General features: G+C 38.2%; 2 protein-coding genes across 13 annotated transcripts in view; one reads left to right on the top strand and one right to left on the bottom strand.

Moving 5' to 3' along the window:
* The window catches only part of CEPT1 (choline/ethanolamine phosphotransferase 1), a 36,965-nt gene extending 36,386 nt beyond the window's left edge, over positions 1-579 (bottom strand). For 2 of the 3 annotated variants that reach the window (XM_006934996.5, XM_003990453.6), the window contains exon 1: positions 423-557. The gene's annotated coding sequence lies outside the window, so the exon portion shown is untranslated. Of the gene's footprint in view, positions 1-422 lie in introns of all 3 variants that reach the window. The other variant, XM_019837604.2, reaches the window with a different exon arrangement.
* DRAM2 (DNA damage regulated autophagy modulator 2) lies at positions 562-27,286 on the top strand. 10 transcript variants are annotated; one of them, XR_002744641.2, is made up of 12 exons: positions 562-699; positions 1,764-1,891; positions 2,974-3,041; positions 7,329-7,470; positions 11,298-11,365; positions 12,608-12,747; positions 19,911-20,088; positions 20,590-20,672; positions 22,382-22,474; positions 23,008-24,728; positions 25,209-25,276; positions 26,186-27,286. XR_002744641.2 is itself a non-coding variant. In XM_045033276.1 (11 exons), exons 4-10 carry the CDS (start codon positions 7,340-7,342, stop codon positions 25,251-25,253), a joined length of 738 nt encoding a protein of 245 aa, XP_044889211.1. In that variant the 5' UTR covers positions 562-699; positions 1,764-1,891; positions 2,974-3,041; positions 7,329-7,339; the 3' UTR covers positions 25,254-25,276; positions 26,186-27,286. The 10 variants fall into 10 exon arrangements, 5 of the variants coding, with proteins under 5 accessions (XP_044889211.1, XP_044889210.1, XP_023114742.1 ...); XM_045033276.1 differs by lacking the exon at positions 23,008-24,728; XR_002744639.2 differs by having other exon boundaries at positions 23,008-23,656; positions 24,163-27,286.
* The last annotated feature ends 685 nt before the right edge of the window (positions 27,287-27,971 follow it).

The following is a 27,971-nucleotide window of genomic DNA, read 5'->3' as shown; positions in this document are numbered from 1 at the left end:
GATGCAACACGCTGGTGGACTTGGCAGCACCTGGGCAGGAGGGTGTGGACCTGACTAGGCAAGGTCGGTTCCACTCGGGCAGCGCCTCCACCCCTCGGCCCGCCCAGCCCCGGCCCGCCGAGGTTCTCCGCATCCCGACTCCCCCTCAGCAGCCCCCGGGCTCCCGCGCTGGCACTTGGCCACCTCAATCTCTCCACCTGCGGCCAGAGGAGCAGGCGCCCCTCGCCTTCCCCACAACCCCGCGCGCGAGGGCAGCCGGCGCAAGGAAGCACTGCGTTCGCCTCGCTCGGGTCCCTACACACCAATATTCCAACGCCCCACCCCAGAGCATGCAGCTCTCTCTCCACCCCGCTCGAGAGTCGTGCCCCCAACACGTCCGTCACACCCGGCCACCTTCCCCAGGCCGAGCCCGGCAGCCTTACCCCGACCCCCGAAAGCACACGGCTAGAAATAAGACCTCCTACTCCAGGCGACTGAGTGACTCTGATCCGCGGCGGCCCGTTCGCGACACTTTCGCGATTGCCGTAAAGGGAGACAGGGTCGGAACGAGCGGCGGCGCGGGCGCGCTCCTCGGGGCGGTAAGCGCGCCCCAGGCCTGGCCTGGCTGCTCGGGAGCGCGCCCCAGAGGCCCGCCCTGTCTTCGTCCGGCGGGACCGCTCCCGACGCGGCGGCCAGCACTAGCCGGCCCATGCAAGCCAGGTAAGCCGAAAAGGGGATGAGGGCCGGCCCCAGACCGCTGTCGGAGGGTGTGTCAAATGATGGGATAGGGCGGGTCGGAGAAGTGGAAGCCGCCCCGAGCCCGCCCGCACCCCCCTCCCCCCCCCACCAAGGTGGCCCGCGCACGAGTCGCGTGCCAGCTGGTCCTACGCTGTGCGAAGCGCGGGAGAGGGACCTGGTGGTGGTCGGGGCGCGGGCGGGCTCCGGGGGCCGGGGCGGGTGTGTGCACTGGGCTTAGGTCTCCGCGCTTCACCTTTGCGCCCCCATCCTTGGGCGGTCCCCCTCCCACTTCCCTCCCCCTTGCCCCCTGTCCGCGAGCCAGGCCAGGCGCCGCCTCCCGCATTTTCCCTGGCCCCAGGTGTTAGTCCGAGGGCTTTGCACCTCTGAAGGAGGCAACGGTGTAAATAGTGCCTTGGTTTTGTTTTAAGCGGCTACTGAGAACCTTCGCCCCAGTCCCACAAAAACTGCAATTTTCACTCCCAGGTTCAGAGTTCTTGGTAGGGTGCTTGGGGGCAGGTTTGAAATTGAGATCTGTGTTGACCTTGTGTTTACCCGAAGCTTGTCCACCACGCGCAGTTCTGTCGCGGGGCGGAGTGAAGGGTGTGTGAGCCCAATACGGAAAGGTAAATGGCTGGTCCTTTGTATCCTCACACTGTGTTTTCTTTGCATTGGGATACATTTGAAAAACAGGAAACACACCAGGGAAATTTTTCCAGTTCTCCCAAATTTTAGTTTATAAATCAGTACCCAAATGCCCTTCTGTATTTCTTGTGGCATCATCAGATTCTCCCCCATTTCTCTCCCTGTAACATTTGACCCAACGTATAACGAAGTTACTTAATCTTTTAGACTCTATAGGATTTAGCAATTATAAGAATATCACATTTGCTAGAAGGCCAAGTTAGAGTTTAGACAAATAACCGTTTTCTGTTTTGCTTTGGGCCTGATGGTTCCATAGAATTTTTTTTTTAAGCTTTCTCTCTTTTTTAGGCGTTCTCTCTTCAGTTGGAATATCTAGAATTTACTTTCTTGTTGTTTCTTATCAGTCACCACTTAGAGGACTCAGCAGATGAATAAGGGATTCATCTTATTACCAACGGCATTCAAACATTTGTGAAATTTAAGAATTGTAACTGCAGTTCTGATTCGTGGATCTTCAAAGAAAGTAGAGAAGGTAGGTGAGAGACGCAACAACATTTTGTTAATCACTCTTACTACTCTATGAAGATTATTCCTGCTTATTTTCAAAGGTTTCCTTAAATCATTAACCATTAAAATTTTAACTTTATTTGCTTGGCACTTAGCCAGCCATACTTCCAGCTTTCCACTGTGAAAATACATGAGCAAAAGTAGTCTTCCTTACCAAGGCAGTGCACTTAAAGTTTTCAGTTGTCGTTAGCAAATTGGTAAATCATTTCAAGCCCTGCTTCTCATCTAAACTGTCAGTTTAAACAATGAGAACCCTCAAAGCCTAAGGAGACACAACTCCAAGATGATTCACACATGCAAAGAATTGAGTGTTGTTCCCCATCCCTGTGGCTAGTTGTACAGAATTGATAAATCAACTCTCATTGTTAAATTGTGTGCTTACTCTGTTCTACTCTAAGGAACAACCCTTTGATATAGCTGCTTTCCAAATCAGAATACTGTAACTCAGAGGAGCTTAGTAACTTTCCTAAATCACACAGCTGGGACTTGATAAAGCTAGGATTTGCACGTGGCTAAATGTCACAACTGATTTCACAACTGTGTTCTTTCCATTGCATCACACAGACTAATGTTTTATTTTGCTTAATAATAAACTATTGTTCTTTCCTCATTTTTGTCTTTCCTTTTGTAGGAGGAAACTCAGTGTTTTTCCTTTCATTTTATCTTTTTTGAGGTCAGTGAAAGTTGTCTAATGGGAGAAAGGATAGGAAAATTGACCTCCTGGATTTAAAATATTACTTAATTTCTGATGTTACAACATCATTATAAAACACACTAGTACACTTATCTTGAGCACTGAGTAATGTATACAATGGTTGAATCACTGTATCGTATGCCTGAAACTAATATAACACCGTATGTTAACTATACTAGATTTAAAATAAAAAAATTAAACATACAATTATCAACTCTTTAAAGAAAAATAAGTTATTAATAATTCTATAACATAGTGTTCTACCCATGAACAAATATTGATGCCTTGACTTGAAATTGTACATGTTTAAAAGAATGCAGTTTGAAATACCCCTTTACTCTCTTTGTGTGTAGATTTCAAGATTTACAAAGGTGCAGGTTTGTGCAGATTTGAAGACGTATCTTATGAACTTGTAAAACAGGTAATTCATCTTTTGCATTCTACAAGAGGAACAACCATTTATGGACCATCTATGACAGTATTTCACTTATATTAATTCATTTAGTTCTTGACTAAACCTCTGTGCAGTGGGCATTATTTTAAACAGTTAATTGTAAAAGCTAGCCCTTATTATGTACCAGTAATGTGTTAGTTTCTTGTGCTATGTCAGTGCAATCCCTGTGATAGCTATGTAGCATGGTATAATAGAACTCTCCTATTGATAATGGAAAATGTTCTATGTGTTCACCATCTTCCATGGTAGCCACTAGACACATGTGGCTTTTGAGCACTTGAAATGTGGCTAGTGTGACTGAAAGACTGAATTTTAAGTTTTATTTTAGTCATTTGTAATTTTAATTTAAATAGCCACATTTGGCTGGAGGATTCTGTGTTGGAACATAGGGTTACTCTGAGGTTTTAGAATCTGGATAACCTAGAAAAATGGTAATACTGTTTGCTGAAGTAGAAAAGTCATGAATCCTTTTGGGGTTTAAGATAATTTGGATTTGGCTGTTTGTTCATTCAGAAAATATTTAGTGAGGGGTGCCTGGGTGGCTCAGTCATGAAACTCTTGATTTTGGCCCAAGTCATGATCTCATGGTCCGTGAGATTGAGCCCTGGATTGGGCTCTGCGCTGACACCTCAGAGTCTGCTTGGGATTTTCTGCCTGTCTCTTTCAAATAAATAAATAAACTTAAAAAAAAAAAAAAAAGAAAATAGTGAGTGAGTGATTACTATGGGCAAGGCCCTCTGCTATGCTTAGGTAGTAGAGTCTCTTATCAAGGATTTTATCCACTTAAAGACACTCTCCTTATCTGTCCTACTGCAGAAGATAATAGCCATGAGAGATGTGCAAATCTAGTGTTCTCTGAAGAAGGAGTGCTTATTTCCAGATGCAAAGAGATAAGGGAAGGTTGTGTGTGGAAGATGGTATTTGAGCTCCATTGTAAAGAATAGGAAGGATGTGGGCGTTCAAAAGTGATTAAAGGGAGAGGAGGTTATGCTTCTAGAAATGAGATGGACATGATGTTGTGAAAATTACTTTTGCTAAAACACCTAAATGTTGGATAAATTACATTAGCCTTTAAATGCATAGCAGGCGTGTAGAACAGAAAGGAAAATGCCCAGGGCTAAAGGTCAAAGAGAGAGAGCAGAAACCAGAGTAGCAAACTAGCAATGTGTCTTTTGCGGGGAGAGGGCATTTGGCTGGTAGCAGAAATGAAGCACAATTAGAGTCAGCTCATAGGCTCCTCTTCTCCCCACCCCCCCCCCCACACTCCCCCCAAGGTAGAGAGCTATAATTCATACCCCTTTAACCTCTCAGGTGTACAAATCCAAGAGGCACCATTCACAGGGTAGTTTGTGTAAATGTGTTTCAGGGGATGGCCTTTCTCATAAGAAATAAAATGTAAAGATTTCTACTTGCAACTGTACAACTCACGGCCTTGGAGAATCACCTTCCCCCTCATTCAGCCAGGATCCTCAAAAATCCACACTCAATGAAAGGTGGGCTAGGAAATGTATCTCCTTTCTGGCAAAGGAAGATCACAAAGAAATTTTCACCCAGGTCCAGGTGAGGGAGTAAAGCTCCCCCTTGAGAACCTGAAGCTACAGGGTCTGCCATCACTCAGATTCAGGGCTCAATTTACATATCTACATGGTCTGAAAAACCTGGAAGTCAAGAAATTAAAGTTGGCCTAGGTTGGTAATGTGCCAGAGTGTCTGGCAAAAATAGTTATAGACCCTCCCTGGAATGATTCACCCTTTTTTTCTTTTCTTTTTTTAATGTTTGTTTATTTTTTTTATTTTTTTTTTTAATTTTTTTTTTTAACGTTTTTATTTATTTTTGGGACAGAGAGAGACAGAGCATGAACGGGGTAGGGGCAGAGAGAGAGGGAGACACAGAATCGGAAACAGGCTCCAGGCTCCGAGCCATCAGCCCAGAGCCTGACGCGGGGCACGAACCCACAGACCGCGAAATCGTGACCTGGCTGAAGTCGGATGCTTAACCGACTGCGCCACCCAGGCGCCCCAATGTTTGTTTATTTTTGAGAGAGAAAGAGACACACACAGCATGAGCGGAGGAGGGTCAGACACAGAGAGGGAAACACAGAATCTGAAACAGGCTCTAGGCCCTGAGCTGTCAGCACAGAGCCTGACACAGGGCTTGAACTTGGGAATGGCAAGATCATGAGCTGAGCTGAAGTCGGACGCTCAGCCGACTGAGCTGAGCCACCCAGGCGCTTCTGGAATGATTTACCCTTAACCTAAGACTTTTAGAATTCTCCCAATTAAAATCATCCAAATACAAGTTCATGGTCAAAAACTATAAAACAGGTACAAGGGGTGGTGGAACCAACAAATATGAAATTAGATTCCTCTAAGGATGTTGCATTAGAATTACCCAAAACAAATTAAAATAATGTTCAAAGAGAAGAAAGGAGAAAAATTAAAGACTTTAGAAGCAGTTCAAACTTTCTAGAAATTGAGAATCATTATCCCAGAAACTTATGCCGGGGAAAGTACTATAGGAATGTGGCAAGGAATTGTCATGTTTAAATTGATGAAAAGCATTGATAGAATGTTACAGACTCAGAAGGGAAAAAAAGAACAGAAAGAAGGAGATTATGATAATTCAGGCAGGAAATTACTCAAACCATGTCTATAATGGTGACTTTGGGGATAAAGGAAAAGAAACTTATTTAGCAAGATTTAAATGTACATATTTAGCAACAAGTCAGATGATCAGAGTAAATGACAAGTGAAAAATGGCTGAGATTTCATTGTTTGGAACCTCAGTCTGAGATGCGGACGCTGAGTGTACTGGAGGGTTGTGTTGATAGGAGTTGTTCTTACATTGTTCATGGGAAATACTCAATTTCTGTCCCTCAAACTATGAGAAGATACCCCTCCAAACATGAAATTATTTTCACATACAGAGGAGTAATTTCTTAGAATTTGAAAGTATTTCTGTATTTATTTTTGAAAAGTAAATGCATTCAGATACATTAATGTCTTAAAATTCATTATGATTACTTAACATTCTCCGTCTGGAGTTGAAGAAAGAAAGTGGTGATGTGTGTTAGGTGTGTATTTAGGTGCTCTTTTTCTTCCCCCTGCCCTTATGCATGTAATGGTGAACAAAACATTTGGTTTCTGCTGTCTTAGAATCCAAGGTTTAGTGAAGATAAAACCAAGCAAACTAGGAACAGTTAAGTGAGATAAATGCCCTGGTTGGAGAAGTAAAGGGTACTATTGGAAACAAAGTAGGGCCACTCAGCTGAAGCTGGAAGATCTGGGACTTGAATATGTATAGGAGTTAACAGGTGGTTGTAGGGCTGGGGGGATGATAGCACAGTGTACGTGAAGGTCTATGAGTGTGCAAGAGAGCATGACCCATTTGAACATCTGAAAGAAGTTCGCTATAGCAGTAGAGCATAGTGATTGGTGTTAGAATGGAAGGCCTGAGTTTGAATTCTGTCTCTACTGAGTTCCAGCTCTGTGACCTTGCACAGTTTTCTTTGTGTCTGTAATTCTGTTCTGAGAAGTAAATGAGATCATGTAATTAAGATGCTTAGTAACTTGGTGACACAGAGTAGACACTGTGTTTACTTTTGTAATGATGATGAAGATGATGATAACTAGAACAAGGAACTGGGAACAAATAAGTAGTCAGAGATGAATTATGGAAAGGTAAGTAGAGATCAGATAATACAAAGACCTTGTAGATCGTGTTAAGGAGGAAAGACAATTTATAAGGGCACAGGGAGGCACCGAAAGATTCTTGTAGGAGAATTAGGTGGTCAGATTGGTATTTCAGAATTAGAAGGATCACTCTGGTTATAAGGTGGAGTCTAGATTGATCATGGTCCACACTAGAGAAGGACCATTTAGGAGATTATAACAATAATCTGGTCAAGAAATGATGGTATTTTGGGTAGAGTAGTGGCAGGGAAGATGGAGAGAAAGGGTAGATTTGAAGGATATTTGAGAGATTGAATAAACATTACTTAGTACTTGATTATGTGTGGAAAGATGGGGGAGAAAGGATGTTTCTGAATATGGCAAGTGGGTGAAACTCGGTTCCATTTACCGAGAAATTGAAAGCAAACAGGTGTTAGGAGATGGTATGGGGGATGATTTCAGAAGTGGGACAGCTCATGGTGATAAGTACAAGATTGTGGGAGTGGATAGCTAAAGTAGAAGAGATGAAATACTTGTGAATAATCTTTCTAATTTGTTTTTGTTTTTTTTTCTACTTCGGAAGACGTGTTTGAGATGTGGTGGTTTCAGCAAGGTCTCAGTTTCCTTCCTTCTGCCCTAGTAATTTGGACAGCTGCTGCTTTCATATTTTCGTACATTATTGCTATAACACTCCACCATGTTGACCCTGCTTTGCCTTATATCAGGTCAGTGAAATATATCCTTTTATAGGAGACTGTTTCATTCACATTTTAACATTGAAGCCATTTGCAATTGCACCAAAAACCATAAGATACTTAGGAATAAACCTGACCGCAGAAGTCAAAGATCTGTACTCTGCTTCATAGAACACTGATGAAAGAAATTGAATAGGACACAAAGAAATGGAAAAACATTTTATGCTCATGGATTGGAAGAACAAATATTGATAAAATGTCTATAGTAGCCAAAGCCACATTTAATGCTAACGTTTAAAATTCAGATTTCATGTTTGACATTCAACAACCAAAGGGATATAAAAAGGAAGTTATGTTTGGTTCTTTCCATGTGATAGAAAAATGTGGAGATGGAATTAGATTCACTTAGTGAACTAGTTAGTGAATTACGACGTTCAAGTGTCTTGTTTTCCAAATAAGTACTTGAGGTTGTCTCAGAAGAGAGATGTGGAATTATTCTCCTCTTAAAATTCAAAAATGCTGCAAACAACAGTAATAGTCTTAAAATGTAATGGCAATGGCAACTATTTCTTGACCCACTGTGTACAAGGTAATGTTTCAAGCATTAAATAGTTGAATAGTTACAATTACCCTTTGAAGTAAGAATTATTATCCCCATTTGAGAGAGGAGGAAATGAGGTCCGAGGTTAAGTTACTTGTTCAAGGGCGCATGATTCAGTAAGTGATGGAACCAAGGTTCAGTTTGACTGGATAATTTGATTCTACAGGCTCTGCTCATAATCTTTATGACATGTCGTCTAGATCTTTCTAACACATTAAGTATCAAAATTTATCAGTAATATTTTTGAAATTTCAAAACTAATAATGACGTTAGTATGGGTACTCAGTTGCATGTGCTATGTCAGTAACTCTCTTTTTTTCCCAATTATAAAGGCAATATATACTTATTCTAACAAATTTTAAGCAATACCAGACTGATTATAAAAGTAAAAAATGAAAGTCTGTTTCAGCCCTCTCCAGTTCCTGCCTGTCCAGAGGTAATATAATGGTTTCATTGATTTCCTTCCATTGTTTGTTTTGTTGCTGTAGTTGTTTCACTTGTTTGTTTATCTCCTGAAAAGTAATCTTTCCAACATAGAAAATAGTGAACTTTTAAAGGATGATAAACCAAAAGCCTAAATTTACCTTTTAAAAATATCAAGAAGAGATCAGAATGTTACCATCTACATCTGTTCTCACAGTAGCATGCTGTGGAGTAAAGGATATCAACAAATTGGGTACACTTTGGGAAGATGTACAAAAACCAAAGATACTTTAGAATTTAAGGTTCCAAGTCTAGGAATAATCTGATGAAGAATCACCACCGTTCACCACTCTGCTAGCAGAATATGTAGCTTAAGGAGCCTGTTCATTCTTTAGTAACTCTTTAGCGAGCATATATTTATGATTCCTGAGCATCGTCAGCATTTTTACTTCCCCTTCGAGAACTTGTCTGCTTTCACTTTATTTATTTATTTATTTATTTATTTATTTATTTATTTATTTATTTATTTATTTATTTATTTTTGGGACAGAGAGAGACAGAGCATGAACGGGGGAGGGGCAGAGAGAGAGGGAGACACAGAATCGGAAACAGGCTCCAGGCTCCGAGCCATCAGCCCAGAGCCTGACGCGGGGCTCGAATTCACGGACTGCAAGATCGTGACCTGGCTGAAGTCGGACGCTTAACCGACTGCGCCACCCAGGCGCCCCTGCTTTCACTTTAAAGAGCTTTTAATCATTTAAGAGGCCACTGGGTTCTTCAGAGTTTCAGTTCTGTGATGGTAGTGCATGTGACTTTCTAAAGATAGTACCCTAGACACTTCCTTTTCCATCCCTGTCGTTCTGCCTTTTTATTTTCCTGCTAATGACCTTAGTAATATTACCCTGGGATCTTTCTCCAACGTTCTAATATATCTAAACTCAGTAGTACTTAATTTTACTTCTCAGGCTCATTTCCTTCATCTGAAAAATGCTTGAGTTAGACTAGATGCTCTGCAAACTTCCTTTCAGCTCACACACCCTATCTGAAAGGTTTAGTTGTTAATAGTCCCAAAAGACATAACCAAGTGTAAATTTCACTCCAAAGACAATTCCACTGCACATGTGCTTCAGCGGTTCCACTGCACATGTTCTCTTAGCGGTTCAAGTAGTGGACACTCAGGTAAAATGCACAAGACTAGTACTGGGGCACGAGGAGAAATTATTAGAACTTCTGTGTGTATTTTGTTTAAATCTCAATGTTTAAATTTATATAATACATACATTTTGAAGTTACATGATCAGATTTTTTTTTTTTTGATAGTGTATGATCAAAATAATTTGATGACCACCGGGTTGGGGCATCATGCTGATGAGGTGATGGACTTGGCTCTTTTCACTTGTGGGCCAGTTTATGTCATTCTGATGCAGAGCCAAGGAAGGAGCACACTTAGCCAGTCATCTTGGAAATGCATGCTTTTGTTTACTTATGGGATAGTTCAAAACTGTAGCATCACTTGAAATACAACTATCATGGATTATTATGGATATTTTTTTCTGATTATAAGAATATATATGCATTATTTTTGAAATTTTGAAAGGTAGAAGAAACAAACAAAACCACAATCTCCACCTCCTGAAGGTGATCAGAGTAACAAAATCTTTTGTTTCTGAAGATACATTTTAGAGTCAGAAGGAACAATACTTAGAATTGATATTTGATACTTTAGTTTTCCTGAACTTAACCCAACTTAACTCGCCAAACCTTATTGATTCCTTACCAGACACAAGTTTCCATTTCGTTTTTAATCCCATTACATTGTGTTAGTTGAGATCCTTCTTATTTTCAAAAGAGACTTTGAAAAAGTCTTTGTCTTTTTCATCTTTACTGTAGTTTGAAGGAAGGGAAAGGAAGTAACATTTAATACGCATCTCCCCTGCGTCTGCTACTTTGCTAGATCTTCACATGTATGACCACAGTTTCATTTCCTCTTGTTGGTCTGACGAGGCTGGGAGGGAATTAATAGCCCCATTTTGCAGATAAGGAGCAGTCAGAAGGACTGAAAAGAGCATACCCAAGGTGTTGCAGTAAATGGTGGGTGGACTGTTGATCTGGATCTGTGTATTCCACACTGCCCTGAAACACAGGCATGTAAACCGATGCATTGCAATACATTGTACTAAGTGATTTCGATAGAAGTCTGGACAGAATGCTTTGTGAGTCTGCACTCTGCTAGAGGAGTTGGCTAAGGCTCTGGAGGGGAGGGGACTCAAAACTGGTCTCGCGTGGAAGCTCCAGGAGGGCAAGGGCTCTGTCTCTTACTAACCACTGTATTCCTGTCCCTAAAATACTGTCTGGCACGTAGGAGGTGCTTGATAAATGTTTTTTTAATTAACAGGAAATGATTAAGTATTAATTGAATTATAGGCAGCATCAACAACAGATGCCAAAAGACAGAGTTGTGAAAGAACCTGCGGTGTTTAGGGAACGAATGTTCCGGTGAGACAGATGAACACACCTGCCCAGGATGGAAGTCAGGAACACAGCCCTAACATACCCAGCATGTGCTTTTGTCTGTGTGTTTTTCGAATCATTTTCTGTTGATTTCTGTTATGTGAAAAAGAAATAAGCTAAAGCGATACGAGAAAAAGTGAACCAGGTAGGATATTGTGAGCTCAAACTGTCATGTTCTCATAAAATTATATAAGAGCTGAACTTACAAATGTATAAAAAGACAAAGGATTTGAAGTAATCCCTGCTATTTTTTATTCTTTAGAAAAAATGCACATGTATACCTAGTGTGAGAAATCCACATACCTTCTTTTTTTTCTTTCAGTGACACCGGTACACTGCCTCCAGAAAAATGCTTGTTTGGGGCAATGTTAAATATCGCTGCAGTTTTATGTAAGTGATGGGAATTATTTTAAAAATTGAAATTAATAGCTAAATTAATTTCCTTCTTTAAACATTACTCTGTTCGTCGTTTTACTTTCTGTTTACTGGAGGGACTGTTATCACTAAATTATTGATCGCAGATATGTTTCTTTTAAAAGAAGAGCAATTTCTAAAAATGCTAAATTACAGAAATCATAGACATATCTATGAGGCTATTTAACTTCTCATCCAAATAGAAGTTGTAAAGTACAACCAAATATTTCTTGAGGCCTTAAGTGGATTTCTTAAGGAACCAATAGAGGACAGAAAGCTGTAAACACACTGCTCACAACTAACACCAACTAAATTCATTTGGGATAAACAGCTTAGAAGTTTGAGAGCAGCAGTGGAACCACGTTTTGATTTTTGAATGATGTTCTAATGCCAAAAGAATGGAGTTCTACTGGATTTTACATTCCTGTTTATTTTTTTGAACCAAACTTCATTAATGATTTACTAAAATATTTTTTCTCTCAGTTTTGACTGTTTTAAATATTTGCATTCTTCCATATGATATTTATTACTTGCTTCAAAAATTGAAGTCAAGGAAATGATTCAGTGCATAGAAATTCTTCTTATGACTAAAGTTTTCAAAAACTTGTCTACAAAAGCATATCTCTGTTTCCTTTTCTACACTTCTGAGATCCTTGATAATATTTTTGCCATGGAAAATTTGATTTGATTTGACTCTTTCTTGACTAACAAGGATAGTAAAATGGGTTGTTGTGTGGTTTTTCCCCCTAATTGACTGCTATATCTCATTGAGCCAAATTGTAATAATTTGATGAGAGTGAGGCAAATCATCTTTTAGTGTTTTGTTTTGTTTGCCTAGACTCATTTTATCCATATTTTAGCACTAATTACTTTAGACTTTAATGCTAATCATATAGAATAGTTTGTGTTTTATATAACACTTATCATTAGACATTTTCAGAAAACATCAAACTTCTCTCTTAAGTTTTATCCTGAATATTTGTAAATGTGAGGCCCACAGGAGGCCAGTGCCTTTGAGTCACACAGAGATATTACTAGTTCCATAATGCAACCTTAAAAGTTCTTTGAAGTCGACAACTGATTCTGCTTTTTGTTTTTTCTCTTCTCTCAAATAAAATGTAAAAGGAAAATCTATGATATGTGACCTTTGTTAACTGTTGGCAACTTTATTCCCTGGTTATTTATTACTTTGCTGTCATTCGGATTATCTCTTCCCAGGCATTGCTACAATTTATGTTCGTTATAAGCAAGTTCATGCTCTGAATCCTGAAGAGAATCGTATCATCAGAATAAACAAGGCTGGCCTTGTACTTGGATTACTGAGTTGTTTTGGACTTTCTATCGTGGCAAACTTCCAGGTTTGTGCTTTAGCCCAGCATAGGTATTTTCCTGAAGTACCTAAATTAATACATGTTAAAAAGGAAACCTGAAACATTCAGTTACACAGTTATTGTTTCTTTGCCTTGACAAAGTAGAATCCCCTACCATTAAATTATTTGGCCTTCTTAGAGATCACTACATATACAATTAGAAAAATTCATTCTCAGTAAACTGCTGAACACCTATAAATTATTCTGACCTTTTAAGGATTCACAGAACTCTTTATTTATAAATTATCCCTTTAAGGGTTCACAGGACTCTTTATTTATTAGACTCTTTATTACTACTTAGTTGATGATTACTCCAAGACCAGAGAGAATTGATATAAATTATAAGTGACCAAATTATAGACTTAAACTTAAAAAAAATATGCCTGACACCTATTTTGTATTTATATTCTTGTTAAGATGTTCTCATTGATCACCTCTCTTTCTAGGTGTTCAGCCCCTTATATGAGTAAGTAAAGGGAGGATATGGAGCTCTTCCAGCTTTTTCTCAGGGAATTCTCAAAGTGGCAGTCAACCTTCATAAACATTTGCCAACTCTTCACATTCCTTTCTATTGACATTGTTTCAGCCACATCCTGGGCACATTGTGTCTTTTGATTAATCTCTCTACAGTCTTTATAAAGTTTCAGTTTAGACGTTTGATGCCCTATTTATACACACTCATCATACAAATATACTTATAGAGGCATATTCATGCATCTAGTGTAGTTATTTTTGGTTGATGGATGGCTTTCCTCCCACAATGATTTAAGGCCTTGACACTATCCTTCTTTGAGCTCTGCTGTTCCCTAAGTCCTTAATGTCTTCTGCAACCAGCTGGCTGAAACAGTCAAAGAGAACATGCAAAAATCACACCTGCCTCTTTACATCTTTAACCGTAACTGGAATGAGTCACATCATTCTAGTAACATGTATTTGCTAGACACAGGGGTGCTAGGAAATGAAGTCTTGCTGAGCATCAGTTCCTGGGGCAACTCTAAACCATGGAAGGGACATACAATTTTTGGTGGACAGCTACCTAGTTGTCTTTGCCACAAATAGGGTCCTGCCTTCCCTGATCAGTTTCTTTCTTTCTTTTTTTTTATTTATTTTTATTTTTTAAAACGTTTATTTATTTTTAAGAAAGAGAGACAGAGTGCAAACAAAGGAGGGGCAGAGAGAGAGGGAGACACAGATTCCAAAGTAGGCTCTGGGCTCTGAACTGTCAGCCCAGAGCGCACTGCAGGGCTTGAACCCACGAACTGCAAGATCATGACCTGAGCCGAAGTTGGATGTTTAACCGCCCAAACCGTTCAGCAACCCGCCCCCCCGTCCATCAGTTTCTAAAGCTCAGTGTTTAAAAATATGTTTTGGAAATTTTTAGTGTATGGATAGTGATTCTTTGCTCTGCTTGTCCCTTGATCAATTTAACAATATTTGTCACCCCCATGTGGGAAAATGAATCCCAACCTGACTTTCACACTTAATATGTTACTTCTATTAGTAACTAAAATTTGTTTATGCAATCCAGTAAATTCCAGTGACAGTTCCTGATTGCACTCACACACACTGCCTTTCTACCTTTATCTCATTCACCTACAAAAACAGTTGATATACTTTTTTGTTGTTGTTTTCAGCTTTCATTCTAATTCACTTCATCACCTGAGCCTTATAATTTTGAATCAAATTCCTTTTTCTCTCTTGGTCACATCTCTTTTCATGCAGCTTTGGACCTATTGAATTTCTTCTACATCCTTCCTTGATGGCTTCATTGCTGGGCCCTGTTTATAAGCAGACTCTGTAATAGTACCCAGATATCCTTCCTTCCTTTCTCACATAAACTGTTACTGCTTATTTTAAGTGGCGAGTGCATTGCCCCCTCTTCCCACTTCTGTCTTGCAAAAACAAACTCTAGCTGATTGATACAGGAAAAAAAGGTCCACAAACCAGATGTTTACAGTTCTAGAGCTTGACTTGGAAGAGACTCTAGCGCTGTGTTTTAAAGTAGGGACTTACTGGTCTTACCTCTTAAACATGTCTTGAAAGCATCTGCTTCTGTCCATTTTCATCTCCACTTCTCTCCCTACCATCTCCTTCTCAGCCAGTTCAGATTTCATTCTCTCTCATCTGGACTACTGCCATAGTTGCCTGAATACTTCCTCTGCACTCACTCTTGCAAGCCTTTCATTTAATATTGCTCCGGTATAATCTTTTGGACTTATAGATACATCCTACTCTGTTTCTCTGTACCCCTGCTTAGAGCTGTACAGCTCCAAAGTTTCACGCAAAGACATAGAATCAGGAGAGAAAAAGGAGTTTGGCAAACTGCCTGCCAGGCTGCTTAATTAAGTCAAAGGTCTTACATGATCTGGGTGCTGTCTACCTCTTTAACCTCGTTCTGCATCATTCCCCTTCTTTTTTTTTTTTTTTAATTTTTTAATGTTTTATTTAGTTTTGAGACAGAGAGAGACAGAGCATGAGCAGGGAAGGGGCAGAGAGAGAGGGAGACACAGAATCTGAAATAGGTTCCAGGCTCTGAGCTGTCAGCACAGAACCTGACACGGGGCTCGAATTCACAAACCGTGAGATCATGACCTGAGCTGAAGTCGGACTCTCAACCAACTGAGCCACCCAGGCGCCCCTGCATCATTCCCCTTCTTGATGTCTTCCCTTGTACATAACACTGGACTTTCTTTGTTCTTTAAATAAGATAAGTTATTTCACTCCATTTCATGTTTCCTTTGTTGGACATTTCACAACCCCAAGCCTAAACAGATCGAGGTGTCTTAAAGATCTCAGTGCACGCTGTAGTTCCTCAGGGAAATCTGTGAATAGACTTGCTTCTGTGTAGTTTGAGTTTTCTTTATTTGTATTCTTTGTGTTCTCTAAGCTCTGGAAACAAATTCCTCACAGTACTTCTTATAGTCTAATTTTATATCTATGGTTTTTAAAAATTTTTAGTTGATCTAGTTCTCCATTAATTGTGAGCACCATGGGTTTATTCACCATTGTGTATATTGCATATTTAGCACCTAACATAGTACTTACCACCAACATGTTCTCATTGTTTAGTAACTTCGTGAAGAGGCTAAGGGACTAAGCAGGATGGCTAAAAATTCTCTTGTGATTATTGTGGTCGTCTATATATTTTTATTATTTTATTTTAATGTTTATTTATTTTTGAGAGAGAGACAGAGTGCAAGCGGGGGGACAGAGAGAGAGGGAGACACAGAATCTGAAGGAGGCTCCAGGCTCTGAGCTGTCAGCACAGAGCCTGATGTGGGGCTTGAACCCACAAACCGTGAGATCATGACCTGAGTCAAAGTCAGACGACCAGCCAACTGAGCCACCCAGGCGCCTCTTTTGTGGCCGTCCATATATAATATGTATATATATATACATATATATGTATATATATATATATGTGTGTATATATATATGTATATATGTATATATATATATAAATATATGAAATTTATTGACAAATTGGTTTCCATACAACACCCAGTGCTCATCCCAAAAGGTGCCCTCCTCAATACCCATCACCCACCCTCCCCTCCCTCCCACCCCCCATCAACCCTCAGTTTGTTCTCAGTTTTTAAGAGTCTCTTATGCTTTGGCTCTCTCCCACTCTAACCTCTTTTTTTTCTTTTTTTCTTCTCCTCCCCCGGGGTTTCTGTTAAGTTTCTCAGGATCCACATAAGAGTGAAAACATATGGTATCTGTCTTTCTCTGTATGGCTTATTTCACTTAGCATCACACTCTCCATTTCCATCCACGTTGCTACAAAGGGCCATATTTTGTTCTTTCTCATTGCCACGTAGTACTCCATTGTGTATATAAACCACAATTTCTTTATCCATTCATCAGTTGATGGACATTTAGGCTCTTTCCATAATTTGGCTATTGTTGAGAGTGCTGCTATAAACATTGGGGTACAAGTGCCCCTATGCGTCAGCACTCCTGTATCCCTTGGGTAAATTCCTAGCAGTGCTACTGCTGGGTCATAGGGTAGGTCTATTTTTAATTTTCTGAGGAACCTCCACACTGTTTTCCAGAGTGGCTGCACCAGTTTGCATTCCCACCAACAGTGCAAGAGGGTTCCCGTTTCTCCACATCCTCTCCAGCATCTATAGTCTCCTGATTTGTTCATTTTGGCCACTCTGACTGGCGTGAGGTGATATCTGAGTGTGGGTGGCCGTCCATATTTAAAGAGATGTAATGAGATTTGAAAACTCTGACTAAAAAGATATAAATTTAATTTCTTTTAAAACAACTGTGTATGATAATATTCAGCAAAACAAACACATATGTCCTCAATGCCTACTTAGAGGAATTTTTCCCCTCCTAGGAAATTTACCCTCAAGGAAACTTGGAAGGGTCAAGTAAGCAGAAATCTATGTTAATTTCATAAGGCTGCCATAATAAAATACCATACATCAAGTGGCTTAAGATAACAGAAATTTATTCTCTCAAAGTTTAGGAGACCAGAAGTCTGAAACCAAGATGTTAGTAGGGATGGTTCCCTTTTGGACACAGGCTGTTCCATGCCTCTTTCTTAGTTTCTGGTGGAAACCAGTAACCCTTGGTATGCGTGGCTCATGGCATAACTCTGTAATATATGCCTCTGTTGTCACATGGCATTCTCTCTTCCTGTAAAATTTATCCTCAAGGACACCTGGGAGAGAGGATAAGGATAAGTAAGCAGAATATTAGTTCCTAAGTTTCATTAACTGCTTTTAGGTAAAGTTTACAGATATAATCAATATGTAATTTATAAGTTCTTTATCAGACATTGGCTCCTGACCACACATAATCTCTGTAATTTTTCTTGTCTTTGTCAAAAGATAAGTTTTTGTCTTTGATAAAGGATATATTTTTAAAGAGGATAAATGTGTCAAAGACTTTATTTAACTTATTAATTCATGAGAGAAATACTAGGAATTACAAATCAGCTCAAAAGAGAAGTCAAAGTACCACACATTTATTGTCAGATAAGGAATGTAAAATAAATTTATGATGCAAAACTGGCCATTATTCACAGGGTAATAATTAATAGCATTCAAAAGGACACAGTTTGCATTTATGCAGATGTGGATTATTTGTATTACTATCAGTGTTCTATAAGTTAACTTCTGTCTCTGTACATAACTTTTTTTTCCAGGTACAGAACACTTTAATCTAGCTTATGCAAGAAATAGGTCTATCATTGCCCTTTCTAGTAAAATGAGTATAAAAGGTATAAATACCCTCTTTTCCATAAGTGTAAGTGAGTTTCTGTAACTTTCAATCAAGTTTCAATGCATTTGTGCAAAAGCATTACATAAAATATGCCCAAAGAACAATGGCTATAATAAATATGAATAGAATTCTCTTCTGTTCTCTTCCTTTACTCTTCTTCTCTGTGAACAAATATAGAACTATCTACACCTCAAAGGATGGTTTGTTTCATTTTCAAAAGTCGTATGCAAAATATTTACCTATGAATTCTAAGCTACACATGGCTTTATTATTACAGAAGTTTTCTGTGAAAAGTAGCCTAATCCAAGCCAAGTAAAACTCACATTTGTGTAGAACCAGTCCCAGAGGCTCTAGCATTCCATAGGAAGAATGCTGTCTGACCTATTTCAAGATCTTTTGCTGTTTCTCTGGTCTCAAAAATATGACAAAATTTAATGTACAAGCTGAAGCACTGCCAGTTAAAATCAGTTTTTTATGCCTTTATTATAACTATAAAAATATAGTAATAAATGTTCTCCATTTTTTACTTTTACTTTTTAAGTCACAGGGTTTTATTGATGGGACTGTGTACTCGTCCCAGATGGTCATCAGTCAGGTTCTATCTCTAGCGTCATCACGATATGAGAATATTTTTAAGGGGAAAAGTTCACCCATATTCCTTCTCATAGCCCTAAAATAGTTAATTTCATTTTTGTCTATATTTTTCCAGCCTTTATCCATACGTACAGATAAATTCCCATATGAAGATAAGATAGTACCATTTTGTTTTATTTTTTATTATTTTTTTATTGTTTTACAGGTGCTGAAGGGTTTTTTTTCTGTTACCCAAAGTGGAAATGACAATGCATTTTTTTCCCTTCTCAGTACTCATAACTCATTGCCAGTTATAACACCGCAAACTGGATCAAAGTAGCCTTTTCTCTCCAAAAGAAAACCAATGGCATTGCCAAAAACGTTATCTTTTACTTCTTTATACTGGAAACTTCCTGTAGCTTCAACTAAGAAAGTTGGGTTCTGTATTTGTGAATTAGCACAGTTGACTGAAAGGAGGGGCCCAAGCCCTACCTCTCCCCTCTCGCTACCCCGTGATGCCCTCCGTGCCAGATGCTGTGCAGTGCCTTCCCAACCACATGAAATACAGACGGTGCCAGCTTCGAGAATTAGAGGGGCTCAACTGAAGATGTTTGTAGGATTTTTGGAGAGCCACTCTTGTCACTTTTAAGCAGAGGGTATATGTAGTAAAAAGTAAAATGTAAATGGATACCGGTAAGAGTGAGGTGAAGGGGGAAAAATTATAATTTATGATAATCCCGTGTATACTTTATCAAAACCAATCAACTAGCGCCAAGGTGGGGTGTTTAAATTTTTTGAGGCTTTAAATTGCTTTTGGATTTAAATTGGGTTTAAGTTGAAACTCCCTCCCTCCAGCTTCCCAACCTGCTAATCTCCCTTTGTCGTGCATTACTCTTTTTCTATAATCCTTATCACCATCTAACATACTATGAATTTTACTTGCTTCTAAAGTTTATTATTTATTGTTTTTGCTTCTTCACTTGAATATAAACTCTGAGGGCCAGATGCTTGCCTGTTTTGTTCACTGATATATCTGAGTACTTAGAACAGTGCTTGACACACGAGAGGCACTCACAGAAACATGGTATTCAATGAGTAAATGAACAACTACTGTCATATTTTCAGTAGTGGCATATGAATAATTTGGTTTACCGTAGTCCTCTGGCTTATGCTGAGTAGTCTAAGAGAGAATTACTTCAAGAAGTAATTTTGTAGAATTCGCAGTATTTTTGCACTCAGTGAATGTTCTATTGAAATCGCTGGCTTGTGCTTTTAAATATTGTGTTGGTAATGTGTTTTGAGTTTACCTTATTTACTTATTTCTTCTTTCTACCTCTTAGAAAACAGACTTTTTTCCTGTACACATATGTGGAGCTGTGCTCACCTTTGGTATGGGCTCGTTATATATGTTGGTTCAGACCATCCTTTCCTACCAAATGCAGCCCAAAATTCATGGCAAACAAGTCTTCTGGATTAGACTATTGTTGGTTATCTGGTGTGGAGTAAGTGCATTTAGCAGTATCCTTTGCTGTAAAATGTGGCTCCACTTGGAAGGGAATTGAATAACAGAATTTAAGTGAACACTGTTGGCATATTGTAAGCAGGTCTTTTGTGGGTGAGATTCTTGGGTTAGTAAATTAAAAGACTTGAAATGTGAAATTCAAATTTTACATAGGACCTTAGTAATTGAACTAGGAACAAAGCTGATGGTTAGCCTGATCATACTCACTTCAGACATCTGAAGGATGAGTTTATGTCCTTGAGAACAATTATGGAGGATAGTACTGATTTACTGAGCAAAGGGGAGTTGACTCTGCAGACCATTTCATAGTAATCCTCCAGGCACATTTTAATTTTCACTACTGCTATGTGACATCTAGTCTTTAAGAAAATGGGTTTGGACCTTGGAAACAAATGTATGAGTAATCCTTTGGGACCTTTAAAGTTATTTTTATTTTGAATCTAATTTAAATGCACAGGTTTTGTCCGAGATTCTCCTTGACTTACTTTTTTTTATAGTGCTGACTTCCTCATCATTGTTGCACAGTGGCAATTATGGCAAAGATGTAGACCAGAAACTCCATTGGAACCCTGAGGACAAAGTAAGAGCTTGGAATCTACAAAACTTAGTTTTATATTAAAGATGACTATTTGGGTTGGTTTTGATGTATTCTTTTGTGTCATCACCAAAAATGAAACTTTTTCAGTAGAATAGTCAATTCTCTTAAATTAGGATTATTTACTATGTATGATTGAGTTTGTGTAGAATTACCTGTGTTATTCTCTCACGTCTGATCAGTGAACATTTTCAAGACATGAAGAGAATCGTGATGGCAAAGAGTTTTCTCAGAAATTGTCTCTCCTAAATATGGATGTAGTGTACAACATACCCAACTGAGATCTTTTATTATTAGAATTTGTGTTTTCTGAATTATTATCTGGAAGTTTATTATTATGGACTCTACATTTGGGTTCCAGTATACTGGATATCTGAATGGAGATAACATCTTTGATCCTGAGAAAAAAGTGGAGGGACATATACTAAGTAGATGATAAAATAAGTTCATCTGTTTTCACAAACCTCTCAGTGGCATTTCATTTTAAGTTGTTTTTAAAGAATTAGCCCTGGATAGGACATGTTCATAAGAATGAAAGAATGGAATAATTTATTAGATTCTTTCAGTTATTTTTTAAAAATATTTTTTAATGTTTATTTACTTTTGAGAGAGAGAGAGAGAGAGACAGAGCATAAGTGGGAGAGGAGCAGAGAGAGAGGGAGACATAGAATCCAACTAGGCTCCAGGCTCCGAGCTGCCAGTGCAGAGCTCAACGCGGGGCTCGAACTCACGGACCGTGAGATCATGACCTGAGCTAAAGCTGGATGCTTAACTGATTGAGCCACCCAGGTGCCCCATTCTCAGTTATTTTTTTTTTATTGTATATATATTTTTATTTTAGAGAGAGATATATGAGCAGAGGAGAGGGACAGAAGGAGGGAGGAAGAGAATCTCAAGCAGTCTCAATGCTCAGTGCAGACCCTGACCTAGGGCTTGATCTCATGACCCTAGGATTGTGACTTAAGCCAAACTCAAGAGTTGGATCCTCAACCAGTTGAGCCACCTAGGAGCCCCTGGATTCTCTTAGCTATAATCCATATATTATTTAATGCTCTAAAAATGACACCACGTTTACCATGAGCATTTTTTACCTAAACGTTTTTAGTGACATTTAATGAATCTTATGGTTGTGGGAAAGGCAGTAACTTCCTGATCATAGAGTAGAAGTTCTCCTGTCTTAGTTCTCAGATGGAAATTTTATTTGCTCTGGACGAAATTTACAGTAGGTAAATCATTTAGGAGGAACTTTCTAATGTCTGTCTTTAATTCTCGAGCTAGGTTCAATAAATTAAGGATTGGGTTTTTTTCCACAGGAAGTTCAGATATGGAATTATTTATAAAATATAAATGGAATTAAGTTTTTAAACAAATCCGAATTTAGATAGTTTATATTTACAGAAGAATTGTGAAAATAGTACAGAGGGTTCTGTGTTATCAATGTATTCTATACCTTCTCCTTTTATTAACATCTTTAATTAATATAGCATGTTTGTTATAGTTAAGCTCAAATGGACACATTTTTAACAAAAGTCTATAGTGTATTAAAATGTCCTTAGTATTTACCTGATGTCCTTTAATTTTCATAAGGCAGATTGGATTATAAATTTTATGGGTTTTTTATTTGAGAGAAATTATCGATTATTTGAATGAAATTTCACAGAACTGTTCTTTTTTTTTTTCCATTGTCACTCAAGGGTTATGTGCTTCACATGATCACCACTGCAGCAGAATGGTCTTTGTCATTCTCCTTCTTTGGTTTTTTCTTGACTTACATCCGTGATTTTCAGGTAAGAAAACACAGCGTTAGATTTATGCAGTCAAACTTCCTGCAGGTGGAATAAGAGAAGTTTCTATAGGCAAGTCTCCAGCCTTTTTGAAAATTAACTTCATAAGCAGCAATGCCAGAAGAGGAGCGACTCAGGGAAATTGTTTCTGTGTTTGGAGAAGTAGTGTATTGTTAGTAAGGTATTCAACCTTGAAAATAGGGCTGTAGGACAAGTAAATTTGCAGAAACTTTTTCACAGAATTTTCATCAACTCCGCCTACGTTTCCTGATTCCTCCGCCTACTGATTCCTTTTAGAAACCAAAGAAAAATGAAGAACTTCTGAGTAGAGAAGCTTGGTTTTCCCAACTCTGTTGGTACTACAGTTGATACCTTTGTCAGTATAGCATCTGTCTCACTCTTGTTACTCATTAGAATTGATTTACATCCTCAATCCCATAAATGTTCCTCAGAACATATTGAAGATGTGATGTTGAAGACATTGAAGATGTCTTTAAGGAACAAACGTCTATATATAATTTTCTTTTCTGTTACAGAAAATTTCTTTACAAGTGGAAGCCAATTTACATGGATTAACCCTCTATGACACTGCTCCTTGCCCTGTTAACAATGAACGAACACGGCTACTTTCCAGAGATTTATGATGAAGGGATAAAACATTTCTGTGATGATTATGATTCTCAGGGATTGGGGAAAATGTTCATGAAAGTTACTTACTCTGCTCTGAAATTTTCAACCAGTTAATCAAGGCTGACAGTGACTTTGATGAACACTGATAAACAAGAGACATAAATAAAGCCATTTGATAAATTATTTTAGAGGATATCATCAAGAAGAGCATGGGAAAACATTTATGCCTATACTTGTTTTTAATCCCAGAAAATAAAACCAAAGGACTACAACATTGTAGATTTTTTTCCTACTTATGAGAAACAACCAGAAGTGTACCAAGCAGTCTACAAAATCCAGCCTTTCATATTTTCTAAATCATCGTAAAGCGTGTTTTGTTTGGAGCACTTTTATAAGAGACATTTTCCAGGACCCCGGATACTCAGCATTGCTCAGCAGCTCCTTTAGAATTGGGTTTTGAAGTAATAGTTTTACCATATCACTACATTTCTTACAGTCTTTATAAAATTTTTTCTTCTGGAATCCACTTATTAAGGGGAGCAGACCTGAATTCATGTAAGCACTTTCATTGCTTAGGCTTTGCACAAGTGATTCTGTAGGTGTTGATTTAATTCCTGCCATAAGGCCAAATACTATGCCATCTAGTCTGTCACACATCCTTGCAAGAGGTTCATGAAGCTTAGTCTCTGAAATGGGATTTTAATCACTTCATGCATGAGAGAAGTAGCTATAGGTAAGTTTACTTCAGTTGTGATCTACACAAAACAAGGGCTAGTGTTCATACATAAGGCTGAAAGGTTGTGAGTAATAGCAGATATGATTAATAGAAGTTACCACAAACTACTGTCAAGAGCTTCTTAGATTTTCATTTATATAGAAATTATAATTATTTGTGAAAGTAGTCTTGAATGAGCAAATACTAACCCTTTTAAACAAGGTGTGATCTTTGTAGGAAGGACAAAATCAATCCAAAGGGGGGAGAGGGGGAGAAAACTAGGTACAAAATAGTTGTGATACTTGTATCCACAAAAACAACTTTCTCTCTCTCTCTGTCATGCAAGTGATTGGATAGCTTCTACTTGGATCCATATCTGTGCAGATAAAGAATGGTTTACAGATCCCAGAGAAAATTCAAAAGAAGAAAATGATCATCCAGAAGGTTCCCAGTGACTGGTTCTCAAAAGAATCTTTGAAGATTAACAGGGTTTATCATTTTAGAAGAAATGATCCCATGGCCAAAATAAAAGATGGTGACAAGTTTAACGTATAAGAGGGAGCACTTTAAAAGAAAATGGTTATCTGATGGAATTAGAAATCTCAATTAGGAATAAGTTTCTAGATATAAGACTGTGTAAATAATACTGCTGAAGACTTCTGGGCTAATAAGACAGAAAGTGGAATAAAATACTATTTACATAGGTCACACAGTAGTGACCATGGGAGATACTTCAATAAATATCGATGCATTGAAATTTGACATCACTAGAAAAATATTTGGATACAAGCCATGAAAAATTTCTTTCATGCCTCTGAAAATCATAGTGCAACCACACCTGAGAAACACTGGTGGGTCCTGACTCCTGTACATCAAGGAAGCTGAAATTCAAGTTGTGAAGGACCACATATGGTGAGAGGGGGATTGATAGAATCAAAGTTTATAAATTACATGTGGGGAGGATGACACAGGAAGAACTTGGACTTACAGGTCTGTACTAGAATATTAGGTTTAGAAATATGCACTAACACATTAAATTCTTATAAAACAAAAAGTTACTTCAATAGTATTTTAATCCCATTATGTAACTTTTACTCTTAAACATAACAGAGGGTGAAAATGTTAATTCAAAAAGGGATTATAAATAGATTTTTGAATGTGTTTATCCCTCACTTACACTGAAGTAATGGAAGAGAACCACACCCTCCCTTAAAATATGACTTGCCTCCAATGTCAGTACAGAAGCTTGTATAAACAGATAAGGCATTCCTCTTCAATTCAATCAACGTTCCTGTATTGAATATTTAGCTATAAAGATAGAAGGTTTTTAAGGTGACAAAATTAACAGATTCTATGAACTGAATGTATTTCTTTTTTGTTCTGGATACACAGCAAAACTGCATTTCCCAGCCTCCCTTTCAATTAAGAATTGCATGAGACTGAATATTAGCCACTGAAATGTAAGTGAAATGGATGTATTTGTTGTTTTCATATTAAGATTCTGAAAAAGGGGAATGCCCGTCCCCTTTTTTTCCCTCTTTCTATTCAATGGATATTATTGATAAGATTTTAGGAGATGGCAGAATCACATGGTAAAAGGAACCTGAACTAGTCCACTTCTAATTTTAGATTTTAGAAAATCAAACAAGATCTTCTATAATTTAGGAGCTCCATTTTTATCCATCCCAGTTACTGAGATTATATTTTGCTGGAATAGTGTCATATGTTGTAAGTGCTCAGTGGATTTATGAAAGAGAACTTCTCTTATCTCTTCTGCCTTGTCCTGTATAGACTCACTGTGAAATGAAGTTCAGTAAACATTGGCTTATCCTTATAAATCCGTGATTTATGTCTTGCTTCTTTTCAATCAGCCAGATTGCTAGTTTTAGAAAGAATGTACTCACTTACCAGGAAGATAAGAACATAGAACAGAACTAAAACAGGAAAAATCTTTCTGAGGCATTGTGAGTGTAAGCAACTGTATCCTCCAAAAGACATGGTAATTTGAGAGAGTTCACCTTCTCAGGAAGCCTGAGTAGAATACAAAGAGAAAACCTCAAATTCTAACTTATGCCTTTGGAATGTAGTGCAAAGAGAAACTCCACATGTTTGGAAAGCTGGCAATTTAGCTGAAAATCACAAAGGTTCTACTAAGTTCTCACCAATTCTCAGATCCCAATTCCTGCTGAAAAGAAATCTTCATTTAAAATATTTGAAGCAAGTGGTAAAACTAATCAGCACAGCTCATCTCCACATCAACCACAGATTAGATTGATGCAGCTTCCCAGTCTAAGAGCCTGACAAGGAATAGGCACACCCTTTTGTGGAGGTAATTATTATTTATTTTCATACCTACTGTTCTTTTATAGAAAATATCCAGCATGCAGCAAGAAATTATAAGACCTTCAAGGAGCAGAGACATTCGATTTGATTCAGAGAGAAGTCAATAGAAGTGAACTCAGAGATTGTCCAGATATTGTAGTTATCAGAAGTAGATTGACTATGATAAATTGCTGAAGGAGGTAGTAAAAAGGGTGGAAAACATGCATGAAAAGATGGGGAATCTCAGCAAATACATGTAAACTATGGGAAACAGAAAGAAAATTCTAGAATTGAATATGATATGACTACATAGGAAATAATTTGATAAACTTGGAAGACAGGACAATTGAAAATAAAAAACTGAAAATCAAAGAGAAAAGGGAGTGAAAATAAAAAGGACAGAGTATTTGAGTTTTGAAGGCAAAATCAAATGGCCTTGCGTCTTGTAATTGAGTTTCACAAGGTGAAGAAAAAGAGAATGGCACGGAAGAAATGTTTGAAGAGAGATTGACAGAGAACATATCCACAATTGATGGAAATTAACACAGAAAATCAACAAAAAAGTGAGACTTTGGAAATGATTAAAATTGATAAACACCTAGCAGGATTAATATGCTGAGCTGAATGGTATTCTCTCAAAAGCCATGTCCATCCAGAACTTTAGAATGTGACCTTATTTGGAAGTAGGGTTATTGTAGATATACTTAGTTATGACATCATACTATATCATATTAAATCCAATGATTTAGTGTCCTTATAAGAAGACCATAAAGAGACACAGAAACAGGCGGCCAAGTGAAGATAAGGCAGGGATTGGACTAATGCATCCTCAAGCCAAAGATTGCTAGCCACTAGAAACTAGTAAGAGGTGAGGAGCAATCCTCTCCTACAGCCTTTAAAAGGCTCCTCGATTTTCAAAGGAAAATGTGACAGAGTACATTTCTATTATTTTCAAGCCACTCAGTTTATGGTTATTTGTTATAATAGCTTAGGAAACAAAAAAACTGATCAAGTAAAAGAGAAAACAGATTAGTAATAACAAGAATGAAAAGTGATACATCAATACAGAACATGTTGACATTAAAGATAATAAGAGCATTTAATGGACAACTTTATACCAATAAATTCAACAACTAAGATGAAATGGACATATGCCTTTTACTTTTTTTGTTGATTTTTATTTTTTATTTAAATTCAAGTTAGTTAACATACAGTGTAGTCTTGGCTTCAGGAATAGAATCCAGTGACTTACATATGACACCCAGTGCTCATCCCAAAAAGTGACTTCTTAATGTTCATCACCCATTTAACCCATCCCTCCACCCACCCCCCTCCAGCAACTATGTTTATTCTCTGTATTTAAGAGTCTCTTGTGGTTTGCCTTCCTCTCTGTTTTTATATTATTTTTCTTTCCTTTTACCTGTTCATCTGTAGAGTTTCTCAAATTCCACATATGAGTGAAGTCATATGATATCTGTGTTTCTCTGACCGACTTATTTAGCATAATACCCTCTAGTTCCATCCACATGGTTGCAAATGGCAAGATTTCATTCTTTTCCATTGTCAAGTAGTATTACATTGTATCTGTATGCATACCACATCTCCTTATCCATTCATCAACCGATGGACATTTGGGCTCTTTCCATAATTTGGCTGTTGTTGATAGCGTTGCTGTAAACATTGGGGTGCGTGTGCCCCTTTGAATCGGCATTTTGTTTTTTTATCCTTTGGATAAATTCCTAGTAGTGCCATTGCTAGGTCAGAGAGTAGTTCTATTTTTAATTGTTTAAGGAACCTCCATAGTGTTTTCCAAAGTAGCTGTACCAGTTTGCA

The sequence above is a fragment of the Felis catus genome, chromosome C1, assembly GCF_018350175.1.
Source record: "Felis catus isolate Fca126 chromosome C1, F.catus_Fca126_mat1.0, whole genome shotgun sequence".
Lineage (NCBI taxonomy): Eukaryota > Metazoa > Chordata > Mammalia > Carnivora > Felidae > Felis > Felis catus.
Note: the sequence above shows the minus strand (reverse complement) of the source record. Positions and strands in the feature narration are given on the sequence as shown.